Source organism: Suncus etruscus, chromosome 17 (assembly GCF_024139225.1).
Source record: "Suncus etruscus isolate mSunEtr1 chromosome 17, mSunEtr1.pri.cur, whole genome shotgun sequence".
Classification (NCBI taxonomy): domain Eukaryota; kingdom Metazoa; phylum Chordata; class Mammalia; order Eulipotyphla; family Soricidae; genus Suncus; species Suncus etruscus.
In genome coordinates, this window is record NC_064864.1 from 44,163,989 (window position 1) to 44,183,096 (window position 19,108).

Consider the following 19,108-nt stretch of genomic DNA (forward strand, 5'->3'; position numbering starts at 1 on the left):
AGAACTGAGGGTAACTATGAAGTAACCCTCGTATAGCGCTGGATGTGCACCAAAACACACACCCCTAAAAGAAAGCCAAAGAATAGGGAGACTCTCTGTAGAAGGTAAAAAAAAAAAACTTCAAAACATGAGCTAGGATGAAATCTCTCTCCAGGATGATGACAACCATGAGTTTATAGAAATCACAGAAGGGTTGTTGGAGTCAAGATAACTCTAGCTCCCCCCACCCCAGCAGAATCCCAGGGACAGGCCTTCAGAAGCAAGTTTTTTTGTTTTGATTTTGGTTTTTCGGTCACACCTGGCAGTGCTCAAGGGTTACTCCTGGCTCCACGCTCAGAAATCACTCCTGGCAGGCTCGGGGGACCTGGATGCCAGGATTCAAACCATCATCCTTCTGCATGCAAGGCAAATGCCCCACCTCATTGCTATCTCTCCGGCCTCCGAAGAAGCAACATTTTGACAAGAGCCTGTAGGTGTTTCTAACCAAGAGACAGGGTTGAGAATCACAGGAGGTTCATAAGACTACATGCCAGCCTCGAAAGTAAGAAAAGTAGGAGCCGAAGTGATCACACAGTAGGTAGGGCATTTGCCTTGCACGTGGCAGACCCAGGGTTCGAGCCCCAACATCTCACAAGATTCTCTCAGCCTGCCAGAAGTAATTTCTAAGCTCAGAGCCAGGAGTAGTGCCACCAGGTGTGACCTAAGAATCAAAAAATAAAAAACAAAACAAAACAAAAAAAAGTAAGAGAAGCAGATCAGCAGCACAAAGACTGAATCAGCCTGATTATCAGTTAGCTCATGGCTATGCCTGTGGCAGAAAGGACAAACTGCAGCAGAAAAAAAAAAAAAGAGTGATCTCTGTGTGAGATCAAAACCTTGAGCTGGTCATGAGCTGCATCCCCAGCCAGAGGTCACACCTGGGTGTGTTGTACAAACCCTCTTCCACGACAATGCGTCTCTGTTTCAGGCTCCTACTGTATTTTCTTAGCCAGCTTCCTTTTGGAAACTCACCTCCATCTCATGTTAGTTAACTATAGTCCGAATTCAGGCCAAAAATCCAGCTCCAGAAATCAAAATGTCTTAAGTTGAACCAAGCGGTAAAGGAAATATTTTAAATTGGAGAATGTAGGGACAAGAGCGCAGTTTCTTCTGAGTGCCTGCCTTGCCCCCATCTACTTTGAGCCTTCTAGGGAACACAGGCCTACAGCAGAGAAAACAGAGCCAGCGAAGTTCAAGGTTGTGGCAGAGAGGAAAACAAATGGGAGAGTTGGGATTGGAATCCAGATGAGCTCAAAGCCCATGATCGGTCTGCTCTGTGATCTTTTTTGTTGTTGTTGTTGTTGTTGTTTTTGGGTCACATCCAGCAGTGCTTAGGGGTTACTCCTAGCTCTGCACTCAGAAATTGCTCCTGGCAGGCTTAGAGGACCATATGAGATACCAGGAATTGAACCCATGTCCGTCCTGGGTCAGCCATGTGCAAGGTAAACGCCTTACTGCTGTGTTATCACTCCAGCCCCTGTTCTGTGATCTTGGTGCCTTATAGAGAAGGCAAGGAAAACTTTGCCTTAGGAAAACTGAGGACACAGCTGTCTCTCTTAGATGGGCACGCAATGAGAGAGCACAGTGTTCAGCAGGGGTCCTGAAAGAGTTTGCCTAGGACTGGAACCTAGGAGAGTTAAAACCTTGGCTGAGGGAAAGGAAATTGCACTTTGGACTCGTCCATCATTCACTCCCAGCAGCCAAGCCCTCAGTTCGAAAGTCAATGAAAAACATAAATAATGTATTTCCCCTCAGAAACCTTTCTTCTTAAGTGAAATTCATCTTACAAACCAAACAGCGCTTGCTTCGGTGCACTTGCTAATCCAGATTGATCATGATTGTACCAGGAGGCATTTTTCTCTACACTCTTGTCAGTCTAGTTATAACCTGCGGCTGTTCCTTATCTGCACCCTTCCTGGTATTTCAGGACGTTTCATTTTCAGGTGGGTATGTCTCAACAGCTATCCCTCTAAGGCACTGAGACTAAGTTCAGCCCTGGTTCAGGCATGTGACTAGTGCAAAGGCAGCTGAAGGAACAGGGAGTTGTTGACTATATGTTTATTTAGTAATGAGATGAGTATGAATTTTAAGGAAAAAGGAAGTGAGACCAGCCTAGAAATAAAGAAAGAGAGTAGAAAGGCCTAAATTCGGAACTAGGTAGGTTCTTAGAAGTCATCTACAGTGGAGCCAGAGACAAAGTACAGTGGTAGGGTGTTTGCCCCATATGGGGCCAATTGGATTCAACCCCTTGGCATCCCATATGGTTGCCAAGAACTGCTAGGAGTAATTACTGAGTACAGAGCCAGGAATGGCCCCTGAGCACCTCCAGGTGTGGGCCAAAAATAAAAGCAAAAAAAGTCATCACAATCTCTTTTACATATAAGGAAGGAAATTAGAGACTAAATCCAGAGCAAACCCAGAGGTACATAGTCTTATGAGTCTGGCAGTCTATGATGCAACCTAATCCAACTGTGTTTTCCAAGACACTTTGCAGATGATATCAAAAAGAAAAGCAGAAGAGCAGGGTCAGGGAGATAGTACAGGGTTTAAGACTCTTGATTTGCATGCGGCTGATCTGGGTTCAATCCCTGGTACTACATATGGTCCCCTGAGCAACACCAAAAGTGATATCTAAGCACATAGCCAGGAGAAAGCCCTAAACATTGCCAGTGTGGCCCCCAGACCAAAACTGAACACGCAAAAACTAAAAAGCAGAAAAGCAAAAAGCAGAGAATATATAGATCTCTATATGATACACATAACTATAATACAAAACTTTGGAGGCAATTGATTTTGAAAATAAGCCCCTTACATACAAAATCTTATATAAGAACAGTTGAATAATGGAAAGAAGACAGGTTCTGGAATAAGACAATGAGACTTAAATTCTGATTTTGGGGTCTTTTCCCTGAATAAAAAAAAAAAAAAGAGGGGCCGGAGAGATAGCATGGAGGTAAGGCGTTTGCCTCTCATGCAGGAGGTCATCGGTTCGAATCCCGGCGTCCCATATATGGTCCTCCCGTGCCTGCCAGGAGCAATTTCTGAGCCTGGAGCCAGGAATAACCCCTGAGCACTGCCGGGTGTGACCCAAAAACCACAAAAAAAAAAAAAAAAGAGGGGTATAATGGTATTCATGGCCCAGGCTCCCTTTGAAGCATAAACTCAATAGGCAGAACTCCTAGCACAATGCTTGGCACACACACCAGTACCCAGTGGCAAGAAGCCGACTAGAACCAGGAAACGCAGGGGAGCCGATCCCAGCCTGACAGCGATGAGAGGACCATGCACTCTCCTCTATTGTCAGAAAAGGAAAATATTGTTCAGGCTGTTTTCTTTTTTTCTTTATTTGTGTGTGGGGAAAGAGGGAGCACACTCAGTGGTGCTCAGGGCCTATTCCAGGCTCTTCACTCAGGGATTATTCCTGCAGGCCCTTAGGAGGATCATATGGAGTCCCAGTCATTGAACCCAAGTCAACTGAGTACAAGGCAAATCCCTCCCCACTGTATTATGCTCCAGTCCCAAGGCTGTTTTCTTTACAGGAGCCAAAAGAGGAAGAAGCAAAACATCTGCGTTCAGATAGAGACAAAAGGACTTTGGGTGCTGTCATTGCAGGAGACTTTGCATGGCCTGATTAGTTTTGGGCCACACCTGGCAGTGCTTAGGGATTACCCCTAGTTCTACATTCAAAAATCACTCCTGGAAATGCTTAAGGGAAGATATTTGGGATATGGTTTTGTCCCCATGCAAGACAAGTGCCCTACCCACTGTACTATCCCAGCCTGACACTGCTGCGGGCTGCCACTGCCACAGAAGTGGGCGTGGGGGGGGTAATCAAATCCTTTTGCAAAACATAGCCAAAGTTAGCTTCTTTCTAACTTAGAGAAGATTCTCCCCTTTGTCACCTCAAGACTCCTAGAAGCAGTCCTTCCCACAAGAAAACTCATCAGTGGTTCAGACATGGTACCTGCTGGAGACAGAAAGGACTCCCTTGCATTTCAAGTCCAAAGAAGGGTCCCTGAAATCAACTTCAAAGATCTCCAAGGTGCCATTTGTGCTAAAGGAGGCATCTAGCTGCTGGGCAGATGTTCCTAGGCATAAGAAAAGTCAAGAAGAAGTATATGAACAAAAGAACATGCAGAGAATTGGGGCATAAATGGTTAGGGGGTAGCACAAGTGGGGGTGATGACACAAAAAGTAACACACCTTTTCCCAAAGAAAGCAAAAAAGCATGAAGTGATTAAATCTGTGCCATATTCAAGGTTGCCCCCTTGGTGCAGGGGAAGGGGAGGGGGAGGAAGGACACAAACACCACATTTTCCCTTGCTAAACCCACTTTCTGGGACATAAAAGCTGTCTCTTAAGCACAGCACAGCATTCTAGGTATTTGGCTCCCCTCTGACCTGTTTTCTGTGCGTCCTAATCCACAACTACACTGTACCTGTGGCCAGATACGCAGGATATTGGCTGGCTGGGCTCCATGCTTGGACAGCCGGCTGCTTCAGTTCCTTCAGCTTCATGGTCATCTTGTGGTGGCAGAAGACAATATGCCCACAGCCCACTGAAAACAGAAGCCAGGTAGTTCAAGGGAACCCTTGGACACAGATCCTAATTCTCTCTTTTTACCACTGGATGAACTTTTCAAAGGCAACACAGACCATCTTCAGATCTGCTGAGACAATTTATTTGGTCAATTACTGAAATCTAATGAAAGATACTCAACTGCATTTGCTGTCAGATTAAAACTATCAAACAAAATTATCTTAGTGATTTTGCCCATTCACTTGACTTTATAGTGAATCATCTGCTAGTTGCAAGTGATTCCCAAGTTGACAAATCTCTTTGTGCTCAAAGTTACGATATACAACTCCAAATAGAATTGCTCCACTTGCCTATAGCAAAGGCACCTAAAGCTTAATCTAAATGAATTATCTATTCTACCATCTCTTCTGCTCACCTCTGTTCATGTCAATAAATGGTTCCACAATCCACACAATGGCTCAACACAGAAACTGGAAGCGCAACCTGAGTTTTGCCTTCTTCAGTTCTGGCTACAGTATATTATAATTTACTTTTCTCCAACATGACTCCCCCCACAGGTGGATTCTACCATCTCCCATTGGGACTTAATAACCTGACTGATCCTCTCTTTGCTATTCAAACTACTACCCAAGTCAGTATGTAACAGCAAGAGCCAATGTTAAAAGAAAAGGGGGGGGGGGTGAGGCTCTTGGTTATTCTATTTGCTTCAAATATTCCAATAGGGTTGGAGAAAGCTGAGGCAGAGTGCATGTCTAGTACATTCCCTACCCTGTGCTACAGCCCACCACCATGTGTGGCGAAATATTGAAAAATATTTCAATGACTTCTATTATCCTCAGAATAAATTTCAAACCTCTTGTTATGGAATGTTAAAGGGCTACAGTCAATCACTTTTATTTATCCCTTACTCCTCTCTCCCCTCTTCACACTACTCTAGCTGCCATCAGCCATTGGTCATTTGCTGGCCTGTTCTCACCTTATTTTATAAATGGTTTTCTAGCCTGATATTCTTATTTCTCTTCTCAGCAGAAGGGACTTTGTCTCCCATCTTTCTGACTCATTTTCTCACCTTCCTAGACGTGAGACATCCCACCCAAGGCTTTTATTCTTAAGATTATGTAACTACATTTCCTGTTTGATCTCTTCATGCAAACTCTACAAGACTTAGAAACTAAATCTGCTTTAGTCACATGCCACAGACAGCAGAAAAACTGACTGTACATACTAAGTAATCAATAATATCATTGCATGCATGCAGACAACCCTTTTTTATTTCTTGGGTAGGGGTGGGTAGAGGGAGTGCTAAGTGCCAGGCAGAGTACAGAGGGAGGTCACACATGGCTCTAGGAGCCAGATGATAATACAGTGGGTACTGTGTTTGCCTTGCACGCAGGCAAGCCAACCTGGGTCCAATCTCTGCACCCAATATAGTTCCCAGAACCAGCTATGAGAGCAGAGCCAGGAGTAAGGCCTCCCAGCACTGCTGGGTATGGCCCCAAAGTAAAAACAAACCCCAATATGGTTCCAGCCCTTTGAGCTCTCTCCCTACCAGAGAAATTTTAACAGCTTTTTCCCACTCAGTTCTACCACATACTGCAGGGCCAATCCCAACAGGCCAGCAAAATAGCAAGAAAGTCATTGGATGGCCTGAAGAGTTAGTACAAAGGTTAAAGTGCTTGTCATGCAGATTTTAGAAAAGGTTTGTGGTTCATGGAAGCCCCTCCAGGAGTGACTCTTGAGCACAGAGCCAGGGACAGCCCTTTAGCACTCACGGTTAATCTAAAAGCCAACAAAAACAGAAAGAAAAGTTGTTGGGTTGTTGTTGTTTAAAGTAGCACTAGAGGAAGCATAGGACGCATTGGGTCCTGCTGAATGCATACAGGTGGGCCTCGTCCAACAAAAAAACAGGAGATACTACTATTACTTAATCTTGAATGTACTTTCCAGAGTGCAAAACGTGTAAGGCCCCCGAAGCTTCCAACAATTCCGGTGGAGCCCTGAGGTGAGGCCAGCTATAAAGATCTCTCCAGCACATAAGCGGCAGCCACACGCCACAGTGACCAGTGAGTGCCACCTGCTGGCCACGGTCATCTTCGCGTTCCTGGGGGCGAGGGCGCATGGGGTTGGGAGCTCTTGGATCACAAAAAAATAAGGAGCGATGGCTCAGCGGTAGGGCCTTTGCCTGGCACGCGGCTGACCCAAGACGGACCTGGGTTCGATCCCCCGGCGTCCCATATGGTCCCCCAAGCCAGGAGCGATTTCTGAGCGCATAGCCAGGAGTAACCCCTGAACGTCACGGGGTGTGGCCCAAAAACCAAAAAAAAAAAAAAAAAAAAAAAAAAAAAGGTAAGAAGAGCTGGAGCGTCTCTGACCCTCTCTCTCCCCGGGCTGCGGAGAAGCAAACTGCTATCCACCCCGCAGTTCGGAGAGAAAACTAGCCAGGCTGGAAGTGAGCCCGGGACACTGCAAGGCCCCGCAGGGCGCCCCTGGCCTCGTCTAAACAGAGCCGCACCAAGAGTTTCTAATCCTGGACGGTCTGCACGCTGGGGCAGGGCAGATGAGGCCTCCGATGGCAAGCCCGGCTCCCCGGGGTGGGACCCGGCCGCAGCGCGGCTGGGAGAACCGGGCGGAGACGACCCGGGCCGAATGGGCGGCGCGCGCTGCCCTTGACCGCGCGTCCCTCGGGGCGCCCAGCACCGCAGCTCCAGGGTTGTCCCCGGAGCGCAACGTGCGGGGACAGCAAGGCCGGGACCTCCCCGCCCCGCAGCACGCAGCCACTAGGGTCCGGGTCCGGGCCAGGGAGGACGCGGGGGTGAGTGGGTGAGTGGGGTGGACGGGAGTGGGGGAGAGCCCCTTCTGGGGTGAGCGTCAGGGGGTTCCCAAAGGGACAGCTGGAGCAGAGAACACCTTGGGGGGATGCATGACACCCGAGTCTTAGGGGTCCCAGAGAGGTGGGGCACACCAACCTGCGCGGAGCCCAGGTCAGGGGTCAGGTGCCAGCTCCCTGCAAGGGCTTTCGGGCTCCTTGGGGCGCTGTGACGGCGGCCGGGGTAGGCCAAAGCAGTTGCGCCCTATCCCGGTGACCCACCTCGGACTGTCGTGTCCGTCCCCCGTCCCCTCCCCCAGCGAACGTTTTGATTTCCAGCCTCTCCCCTCCCAGTCCTGGCGCCCTGGGTCAGCGGCTGTCACCACTGACTTAAGGTTCCTGTCCCCGAAGAGGACGTCTGAGCCAGACTCAGGGGCAGGAGACGAAAAGAAGAAAATTTAGAATTCATGATCTACTTATCCAACCTGGTCCAGGAGCGCTCAGTTGGAATCCACTTAGTTGAAAAGGTAAACAAGCAAACAAACAAACAAGTTGGAAGTTCTACTTAGCGGTGAGTGACGCTCGGAAGGGCATCTGGAAGTGTGGTTGAGCTAAGTAAAGGCTGTTCTGTGTGCCCAGGGCTGCTTGCTCTAGACCCGGACTGCCCACGATGTTTCAGAGACCCTGCCTTCCACTCCTTGGAGCTGCAAGCAAAAAAGGGGCCGAGCAACCCGAAGGAAGCGGCCCTGCCAGCTGGTAGTTCCAAGTCTGGGAACTACCATGTGATGGATGAGAGGCATTGCAAGATTGTACACTGAAACCAGTTCAACTCGGCAAGCCGGCGACCAGGAGTCAGTGTCCATTCTGGGTCGGTAGCAGTAAGACTGCATTTTGAGACGAGAAGGATAAAAAGAGACAGGGATTAAAATTAGGAGGAGCCGCTAGAACCATCCAAGCACCAGGTGATGAAAATGCAGTGGCAATGACCATAAGCAGGAGCTGGACGGACTCTTGTGACTAAGGAGTTAAAATTTTTTATGGCTTAAGCATGATGAGACTGGTAAAGCAGGGATCTGGAGGAAGTGGGGAGATAAAGATGAAAAGGACTTTATTGTGGCCAGCGTGATTGATAGTACTACACCGGGTAGAGTGCTTCCCTTGCACGCGGGCAACTGGGGTTCAATTCCTGGGACATTGGTTGGTCCCCAGCCAGTAAGGAGTGAGTCATCCCTGATCACAGAGCCAGGAATAAGCCCTGGGCAATTTCAGGTGTGGCTGCAAGACCAAAAAAATTTTTAAGTATACACACACAGGAATTATGTACATTTCCAAATAAAAATGTTCAGTAGATAGCCCAAGCTTTTCGACCTAAGTTGAGTCCAAACTTGGATCTAGCAAGACTTATCACTCTGTATTGTGACAAGCTATTGTGATGCAACTAGATTTCCTTTTTGTTGGACTTGGCAGGACAGAAGGTAATTTAGGGCATGGTCTGTACCTTCCCGCTTTATGTTAAAGGTGTTCAGTGTTTCTTAACTTCTTAGCACAAAATAATAGATGTGGAGGAGAGAGAGACAGAAAGGGTTGCAGCGCCAGGGCTGTAGTTCAGCAGTGGAGCACAAATAGGAGGTCCAGCTCCAGCATCAGTGAAAAGGGAGGTTGGGATAGAGTTAAAAGCAAATCTTAAACTATACCCCAGATTAGGGAATGAGACCGAAGTTTTATTGCCGAGTGCTCTGAAATGTTAAGGAATGGCATAATGGGTTTCACTCAGCTCACCTGGCTCAGAAATTCTTTCACCTTGTGTTGTAACTGTCAGCATCGTACTCTTCTAGGTAACCACTTGAAGGGAATTATTTTGTCTTGCTCAACTTTATATCCTCAGGGCCTATCTGATATATTTAGACACACAGATGTTTGTTAAATGACTATCAAGTGCTCAAAAGCAGCATTTCTCAACGGGGGCCATATGGCCCTCTGGATACTCCAAGGAGACCACAGGTGCAAATGGGTCCAATGTGGAAAGGGAGCAGGTAGGGTGTTTGCCTTGCACGTGGCCAGGCTCTGGTTCAAACACAAGGAGTGATGTACAGAGCCAGGAGTAATCCCTGTACACTGCTGGGTGTGGGTACCAAACAAAACCCAAAAACCTACCTACTGTGCTATTGTTGTGTCTCCTCTCAAACATTATTTTTATTTTGGTTTTTGGGTCACACCCAGCAGTGCTCAGGGGTTACTCCTGGCTCTAGGCTCAGAAATCGCTTCTGGCAGGCTCAGGGGAGCGCATATGGGATGCCAGGATTTGAACCACCGTCCTTCTGCATGCAAGGCAAATGCCATACCTCCATGCTATCTCTCTGGCTCCTCATACACAATGTTTAAAAACAAAAGATTATGAAACTAAAAAAATTTAACAGTCTGAGATACATGCAGGAAGCCCAGGTTTGATCCTTAACAAGTGGTCTCCAAATAAATCAATGAAGCACATTGAGACCCTCAGAAACAGTATTTTCCTCTTTATTAAGTCATTATAAGATTTTGAATGTATCATTAAGATTGCAAAAGCTGGGCCCGGGAGAGATAGCACAGTGGCGTTTGCCTTGCAAGCCGCCAATCCAGGACCAAAGGTGGTTGGTTTGAATCCCGGTGTCCCATATGGTCCCCCGTGCCTGCCAGGAGCTATTTCTGAGCCGACAGCCAGGAGTAACCCCTGACCACCGCCGGGTGTGACCCAAAAACAAAAAACAAAAAACAACAACAACAACAAAAGATTGCAAAAGCTATAAATACATTCAGTAACTCCTTGAACTGCCCCCTAATTTCTAAATACAATCGATGTCAACTTTTTTGTTTGTGTTTTCTTGGGCCACACCCGGTGATACTCAGAAGTTACTCGGGGCTATGTGATCAGAAATCGCTCTTGGTAGGGGCTGGGCAGTGGCGCTAAAGGTAAGGTGCCTGCCTTGCCTGCGCTAGCCTTGGACGGACCGCGGTTCGATCCCCCGGTGTCCCATATGGTCCCCCAAGCCAGGAGCAACTTCTGAGCACATAGCCAGGAGCAACCCCTGAGTGTTACCGGGTGTGGCCCAAAAAAAAAAAATCGCTCTTGGCTTAGGAGACCATAAGGGATAGTGCAGATTGAACCTAGGATTGTCCTGGGCCAGCCACTGCAAGGCAAACGCCCTACCACTATATGTCTCTCCGACCCTGACGTCAACTTCTAAGCACTGGACTCAGAAGCTGCCTTGGAGTAAAGGGCATGTTGCCACAGCCCTGAGACAGCACCAAAACATTCTCTATACCTGGGCGCATGTGAGGAAAATCTGGATTTTCAACTTAGCAATACCACAATTTCTGTGGGAAATACATTATATTACAACTTGGGACATCAGGAACCTTGTTCTTTATTCCTACCCTAGAAATGGGAAAAGGAGCCCCGACACACTTGGAGGCCTCAATCCCCAAAATTCCTAGGAGAACAAGTCCTGTGCCTCCCTGCCCCCACCTGCCCGGCCCTCCAGTAGGGTATGTGTGTGTGTGTGTGTGGGGTGTCCAGGAGATAGGAGCAAAGGAGAAAGATGTGGTGCTTTAGCACATTGGCTATTGTTAGGGAAATGAGGCGAGGAGACCGTAGCACTAGGTTTTATTAGGGATTCCACTGAGATGGAACCTCGAAGAGTGAGAAGGAAAGGAGGAGGCAGAGAGCCCAGGAAGCCTCCTCAGATCTCATAGTGAACCACCGGCTCTGGCGTTTTGGTAGGATCACCGCCTCGTTCCAGGTACAAGTTATTATAAGGATACTGCTTTGGACCCTAAAGGGAAAAAAAAAATACATGTCAGCAAGAACCACTGCCTTAGAGCTAAAATCACACTCACTTGGTTAAAGATGGCACAAACCCAAGTCAGCTAGAGCAGAAGAAAAAGCACCCCTCTTCCCGGTTTAGAGCAGGGCAGACTGAAAACCTAAGATGTCTGAGAATTGTTGCTGGCAGATAGTGGGGAGAAAAAGAGGGAAAGAAAGAGAGAGGGGAGGAGGGGAAGTGGGGGGGGGGGGAGAGAGAGAGAGAGAGAGAGAGAGAGAGAGAGAGAGAGAGAGAGAGAGAGAGAGAACCATGCAAGAACAACCCCCAAGAGGGGGCAGAGGGAGGGAGGAGGATGAAGGGGAGGAAGGGACAGAGAAGAAGGAAGGAGGAGGGGGACAGAGGGACAAGAGCAATCGCACAAGCTTTCTAAATGAGATGATGCATCCATCCATCCCACTCTCTCTCGGGGTCGAGACAGACTCAATCTCCTTTAAGTCACTCAGCCTCTAATGGTTCCACCACTAAAGTGGCCTAGCAAATGAGGCGTGCAGGAGCAGCAGTGGGGGAAAGCACAGAGGAGACACGGCTGGGACGTGCTTTAGGGGCTGCTGGCTTTACCAACAAACAGCTGTCAGAGAACACCGCTCAAGGGGAGGAGAAAGGGTGATGTGCTTACAGAACTGAAAAATGGAAGAGCCACACTGTGTTTCTTGCTCTCCTGAAGTGAAGTTAGTGCTCACACCAGCCCAACGTGCACGCTGTAGCCCGGAGCCCCTGAGGCTTGGTAGGAGGTTTGTCAGCAGCTCGTACCAGTGCACAAAGAGAGCCCAGCTACCTCAGGACACTGATTATCTCCACAGAGGTAGCACTGGGCAGCTAACTGCAACCTCGAGTCCCCCTGTGTTCCCCGCCTTTCCTCACTCCATTGTAGGGTGTACCTTCAGATGCACATCCTGGGAGCCTTTAAGATCTCATTCTTCTGTTCAGAAGCCCCATTTAGCTCTCAAGTGACTGACTCGTCACTGTGCCCCAACACCTAACACCTTTTGCACCTGCCATATAGTAGGGGGTTTCATGACTAGTGTTGAAATTTTGGAAACCATGGTGTTTAAATTAAGTAAAAAAAAAATAGTGTTGAATTCATAGGACAAATCTCTTGCCCATGCTATAATTTTTATTTCTTATTTGGTTTGGAGACTACACTCATATCATTAAAGCTGTCAGCCTAAGCGATCAAATCACTGCTCTATAGTGCACAGTGATTTCCAGACACAAAATTTCCCTGGATATTAAAGTTACCTGGGAACATATGTTTTTGTTTTGTTTTGGTTTTTGGGCCACACCCGGTCACGCTCAAGGTTTACTCCTGGCTATTCGTTCAGAAGTCGCTCCTGGCTTGGGGGACCATATGGGATGCCAGGGGATTGAACCACAGTCCATCCTAGGTCAGCCGTGTGCAAGGTAAACAAATGCCCTACCACTATGCCACTGCTCTGGCCCTAGAACTTGGTGTTTTTGTTTTTTTTTTTTTTTGGGGGGGGCCACACCCGTTTGACGCTCAGGGGTTACTCCTGGCTATGCGCTCAGAAATTGCCCCTGGCTTGGGGAGACCATATGGGACGCCGGGGGATCGAACCGCGGTCCTTCCAAGGCTGGCGCAGGCAAGGCAGGTACCTTACCTCTAGTGCCACTGCCCGGCCCCTTGTTTTTTTATTTTTAAAAAATTGAGTCTAGGGATACATGTGACGGACCCTGGTGTGACCCCTGAACAAAGAACCAAAAGAAAGCCCTGAGCACTGCTAGGAGGCCACCCTCTCCACAAAGTATGTGGATTCTAGGGCCAAGAGATGGTGCAAAGGACTGGAGAACAGGCTTTGCATGAGTCCCAGGTTCCATCCTCAGCCTCACAAGGTCCACTGAAAAAAATTGAGAATGATCCCTGAGCACTGAGCCAGTAGTAGTAGACCTCTCCTGACCTTCCCCAGTCAAACAAAAAGACTGCTTCTAGAACCTCTCCATGAAGCTAAAATAGGTTGCACTAGGAGTAGAGCCCCCAGGAATTTGAATTTTTAACTCTCCAGGTAACCAATGCACTACTATCCAGGAAATTAGTTTTAGGTGTTTGGGGCCAGATGCTCAGGGGTATTCCCAAAATGGTACTCAGAAGTGCTCTGGAACCCTGGGTCAGCCGCATGCAAGTTAAATGCCTTAACCACTCCCTAAACTACTGCTTTGGCTTTGTTTGTATTTTGGCTTGTGGGACACAATGGTTGGTGTTAAGGGGAATACTGCAGCGTTGGGAGATCAAACCTGGGATTCCCTTGCATGTATTCCAGTTTTTTGAACTAGTTCTCTACCTCTGAGAACTAGATCTTCTGCCCATCTACTTCAGTGAACGCTCTTTCCTTTTCTGTCAGTTCTTTTCTCTTGTCCTAAATGTACTCTTCAAATTTCCCACCACTATTCAGTCTATGTATTTTTAGTATCTAGTATAACCTCTCTCTATCATATCCTTTGAACAGTCACTACACATGTATATCACAAAAACTGTATCTATTCAACTGTGGCTGGCAAGTGCAAAGGCCTGCATTTGATCCTGGCCACAACATGTCCTCCACGGCCTGATATGGCCCCTGGAAAAAATTTAAGATTAGCCTGCAGGAGGCTTTGATTGAATCCCTATCATCACATGTCATGTTCTCCTGAACACCACCAGGAACAAATATACAGTCAGGAGAAGTCCTGGAGGATCAGATCAGTGCCAACCCCCACCCCCAAGAAAAAAGTGAAAGGTGCCATAAAGATAGAATAGCAAGTAGGGCACATGACAGACTGGTGTGTCTGGTACCAGTCAATACTAAGCCATACCAGGAGTGATCCCTCAATACAGGAGTAAGTCATGAGCACTGCCAAGTATGGCCCCAACAGCAAAATAAATAACAAACCACTTTAAAAGAAAAAAAAAAAAAACTCTTGGGAATGCTGAAGCAGTAGCACAGCACATTTTACTTGCACACGACCAACCTAAGTTAGATCCCAGGCATCCCATTTGGCTCCCTAAGCATGCCAAGAGTAATTTCTGAGCACAGAGCCAGTAGTAAGCCCTGAGCACAACTGGGGGCAGCTCCAAAACAAACAAACATTCCCATACAAAAAAAAACAAAAAGCGGGCCCAGAGAGATAGCACAGCGGCGTTGGCCTTGCAAGCAGCCGATCCAGGACCAAAGGTGGTTGGTTCGAATCCCGGTGTCCCATAGGGTCCCCCGTGCCTGCCAGGAGCTATTTCTGAGCAGACAGCCAGGAGTAATCCCTGAGCACCGCCAGGTGTGACCCAAAAACCAAAAAAAAAAAAAAAAAAAAAGAAACCCAAAAAAAACAAAAAGCACTTGCTGAGATACTATAATATTCAAATGGAATCTAGAGGTTAGCTGCCTTGCACATTCTTATTCCTCACCTAGTCCTAAACTATCTCTTCTTGACACTGATCCCAGATGCAAGCATGGTGCGCAGCTGTTATTTATGCCACACCCGTGGGGGTCAGCTAAGGCCTTACAAGAAAGGCAAGCTTGGAACAAGATGGCCAGCTTCTTAAATCAGGGACTTAATTCCCTCAAGAAATGGAGTTTAGTAAAGGTATGGAAGGGAGTATTTCTCAGATACTTACCACTGGTTGGTAGGTGGGATAGATCTCACCCAACCAGAACATGAACACCATGAAGGCCACAAAGCCGAACAGATGCTTACACATGACATCAAAAGAAACTTTCGTGGGGGTGGTGTCCACACGGTTCCTGATATACATGTCTAGGTCCCAGTGCATCTGAGGCAGAAATGCAGACAAGTGTCACATACCAGCTGGCCAATCCAAACAGTTCAAAGTGTCTGACAATGCTTGACAAAGGCTTACTGCTGCCCCAGGAAATATTCTGAGAGTGTGAGATACTCTCACAACCACAAAAGTTCCCAACTTTCCTAACAGGAGCTCAATTATTCCCAGTCCCAGTCCATGTGCTGGACAATGGGATCGGTGGGAATTGCATTCCTTCCTACATTACTTAGAGAAGTGCCTGTGGAGAGACAAACAATCTCCAGGAAGATATAAGGGAGAAAGGAGGTAGGTCAAGGATTCTCTCACCGGTTCACCCCAGTTCAGCCTCAGGTCTGTGTGGTCCCATTCATACCACGGATCTCTCTCTTGCTGAGAGCGGTCAGGAAGCTTCGGGTAGTCGCCATACCTGAGAGAGCAATAACTTCTGGGAAGGGGCTCTGAGCAGCCTCAAGACAATTCAATCTCCTTATTCCAGATAAGAAACCAAGTGAAAGCTAACTGCCTCACTATGGACTTTCCAATCAAGATCTCAAGTTCTGGTGACTAGACACAGAACTATAGACGTTCAAATTCTAATTACTAATCCTGTCAGGAGCTGAAGCAATAGCATAGTAAGTAGGGGTTTGCCTTGCACGTGGCTGAGCCAGGTTTGATTCTCACCATCCCTATGGTCCCCCGAGCCTGCCAGGAGCAATTTCTGAGCTTAGAGCCAGGTGTGGGCCAAAAACCAAAAATCACAACAAAACCAAGACAAAAACAATACAAGTCCCTGTCAAACTGAAACTTTTTCTTTCTTTTGGCTTTTGGGCCAGACCTGGTGGTTCTCAGGGTACTCTTGGTTCTCTGCTCAGGGGTCATTCCTGGTGGTGCACAGGGCACCATACGGGATACCAGGAATCAAACCCAACTGTCATGTGCAAAGCAAACACCTTACTCCCTGCGCTATTATTCCGGTCCCTAAACTCTGAAACATTTTATTAGTTCTTGCCTTCCCTCAATACCAATACCAATACCAATGCTATACTTTTAGTGCTGGAAGGGATTTTTAGCAACTAATCTGATACCCTCATTATAAAAAAAATAAATAACAACAACAGCAAAATCTTTTCTGTCTGAACCCACAGTCACCCAGATAGTTGAAATAAATACAAAAAGGGTAGAGCAATAATACAGTGGGTTGGACACCTGTGAGACATAAGGCTTATGGGGTTTGATCCCTGGTACCCCAAATGGCCCCCTGAACACTGCCCAAGTCAGTGTCTAAGCAGTGACTAAGTCCTGAGCACTGTTGTGGGTACCCTTCCCCAATGGATATATATTACAGACAGATTCTTTTCATAGCAGCTTATTCCTCTGGTGCCCAATTGGTACACACCTCAGAGTCTCAAGCACCACCTGGAATAGTGTTTCCTAACCTGGGTTTCCCTCCAATACATCCAGACTCAATGACACAAACTGTTGCCAAGGTTGCTCTTGTCCACCACAAAATAAGAGATGTGAAAAAATGAGGACAAGCAGATCTATGTCAGAGAAAATGAGTGGCAAACAACAAGAAGAATAGGAGCTGCTGCCAGCACGATTGAAAGAGTGATGCTAGAACACAAAATGAAGGTGTTGCTGATGACACCATGTCATTAAATCCAGGAACACTGTGTGGCTATGAGGAGGGAAGGTAAACATCAACTAAAAGAGTAGTTTAGTCTGCATAACGGTTGCTATGATCGCCACAGCCCCAATAGCAAGATGTGTTTTGTTTTGAATAGAGGTAAACACACAAATAGAGGGCACTCCATCTACAACAAGCTTCTCCTGACAGGAGTCCAGCTTCCAGCGCGATCACGTGCGGGGATGACAGCACCTGCGCCCGGCAGATGCTCAATCTAAATGAAGCCCTGCGCTCTGGATGGAGCCCAGGAAGGTTCCTGCCATTCAGGGGGTCCTCGAGGGAGCTATTAAAACCTCGGCTTCCTCATTTGAGGAAACAGCCCGAGCCAAGGAGAAAATTGAAGTGCTCTCAGCTGCAGCTGCTGCTCGAGCTTCCGCCACCCCCCAACCCCACCTCTGAGAAAAAGCTCCAGTCCCTTCGATCCCAAGAGTCAAAAACAAAACAAAACAAAACAAAAACAAGTTCAGGGTCGGACCACCTCCATGTAGCAGTGCTTCTTCCATTACCAGGGGGTGACCCCAGCTCACCCCATGCCATCATCCGGGTAGGGCTCGTAGTCTTCCACCCGCATATTATACTTCTTGGCAGCGGCGGCCCGTTCTTCGGGGGTCTTGGGGTAGGGCCCGGGGAGCATGTCCTTAGTCATATGGAAGGCTGCATGCAACATAGAAGAGGGCAGGTCAAAAGCAACCCGTCTCTTCCTGCCACCCCCGCGATGTCGAGCTGCAGCGGCCACGGAGGCCCGAGAACAAGGACCTCCATCACCTTTGGGAGACTATGTCACCAGGCCCACCTGCACGGCCATCGAGGAATGCACCCTCCCCACCCACTCCCGGCACACTGAGCTTCAGAAAACCCACATTAAAACCACATTAAAACCGCGAGAGATAGCACAGCGGCGTTTGCCTTGCAAGCAGCCGATCCAGGACCTAAGGTGTTGGTTCGAATCCCGGTGTCCCATAAGGTTCCCCCGTGCCTGCCAGGAGCTATTTCTGAGCAGACAGCCAGGAGTAACCCCTGAGCACCGCCGGGTGTGGCCCATAAACAAACAAACAAAAAAAAAACCGCGCCTCTTCTTGCAGACCTGTCCGTGAACCCAATGGCACCGCGCTCCGGACTGCCCTCTGCAGCCATCGGACTCCCAGGGCCCCGGCCATGGCCGCCGCCATCTTGACCTTCTCGCCGGTTCACTTCGCACATGCGCAGTGGACCCTGCTACGGCGGCCGATCAGGGCCAAACGCGCGCGTTGGATGCTAGGGGGGAAAGTCCTTAGGGGCGAAGTAAAAGGTGGAGCTTTAATGGCCTTAGAAAGCTGGAGGGCAGGTGGACGGACTGACGGGGGTCGGGGGGGGGGGGGAGATGGAAGTGGAAAACTCGCAGGTCCTTGATTAGATGTTTCAGAATGTTTTTTTCCTCATCAACTCATTCGAATGCATCTCAGCATAATGGGGAAAACTCAGATATCTGAGTATCTCATGTGTGTGGACAGCTCCCCAATTGTCCAAATAAAGTGAACTGTCAATCTCTTTCCTTGCCTTTTCCCACTTCTTCATCGATATTTTCTTCTGTCACTTGCCTTTCCACCGAATGACAGTCCTTCAAACCTAGCTGTTGACTTGGCTTTTTCTTTTTCTTCAAGTTGGCTGACTTCTTTCACCTAGTTGCGGTGGTGCAAAAGTACATATCAACTCCAGTTTTTGCTTCTGGATGGCAAGTCATGTTTACACCCAGTCACTCAAGTCATCAGATTTCAAACTAAATTCAGCATCAGAGGCAGCTCTATGTAGGCAGCCCAAATTCTCAGACTTGCTAGAACTTGGGTAAATAGATTTTAAATGGAACTATGTTGATACAAACACTAGATTCCCATAAGGAGAGAGGACACCATGAAGTTCATATTAAGGTGATTTCACTTCACACAGTGGGATGTGCAAATTTCTGAAGCATTTAGGGTGATCACTATTTTGAAGCACAATCAACTATTTTAGGGGCGGAGAGATAGTACAGTGGTAAGGCCTTGGACTTGGCAACATAGGATTGACCTCAGTTCAAATCCTGACGTCCTATATGGTTCCCTGAGCCTGTCAGGAGCGATTTCTGAGTGCAGAGCCAGGAGTAATTCGTGAGCGCCGCCAGGTGTAACCCAAAAACCAAAAGAAAAAGAAAAAGAAAAAAGAAACATTATAGCTTCAAGTGTGTGAGTGTTTGTGTGTGTATACAAACACATACATGAAAGCAGTAAGAATGGACATTCTCCTATTCAATATAAACGTTTTTTGAGAAAATTATTCATAGCAATTTTCCCTCATAAATGTTTTTGAAAGAGTTAGGATTTAATACTTTTTTTTCTTTTTTTTTGGTTTTTGGCTCACACCCGGCAGTACTCAGGGGTTACTCTTGGCTCTATGCTCAGAAATCACTCACT

General features: G+C 47.6%; 2 protein-coding genes across 2 annotated transcripts in view; both read right to left on the bottom strand.

The window, feature by feature from the left end:
* SEC31B (SEC31 homolog B, COPII coat complex component) overlaps nt 1-8,313 on the bottom strand; it is a 32,294-nt gene extending 23,981 nt beyond the window's left edge. The window contains 3 exon segments of the mRNA XM_049764383.1: nt 4,004-4,127; nt 4,478-4,597; nt 7,870-8,313. Coding sequence (XP_049620340.1) covers nt 4,004-4,127; nt 4,478-4,562 — 209 coding nt within the window. The 5' untranslated portion in view covers nt 4,563-4,597; nt 7,870-8,313.
* A 2,697-nt stretch (nt 8,314-11,010) lies between these two features.
* On the bottom strand, nt 11,011-17,895 carry NDUFB8 (NADH:ubiquinone oxidoreductase subunit B8). Its single transcript, XM_049764353.1, has 5 exons — nt 17,767-17,895; nt 17,210-17,336; nt 15,323-15,422; nt 14,852-15,007; nt 11,011-11,196 (listed from the first exon to the last, which is right to left on the bottom strand). The coding sequence occupies exons 1-5, from the start codon at nt 17,849-17,851 to the stop codon at nt 11,104-11,106; spliced, it is 561 nt and encodes a 186-aa protein (XP_049620310.1). The 5' UTR covers nt 17,852-17,895; the 3' UTR covers nt 11,011-11,103.
* Between the last annotated feature and the right edge of the window lie 1,213 nt (nt 17,896-19,108).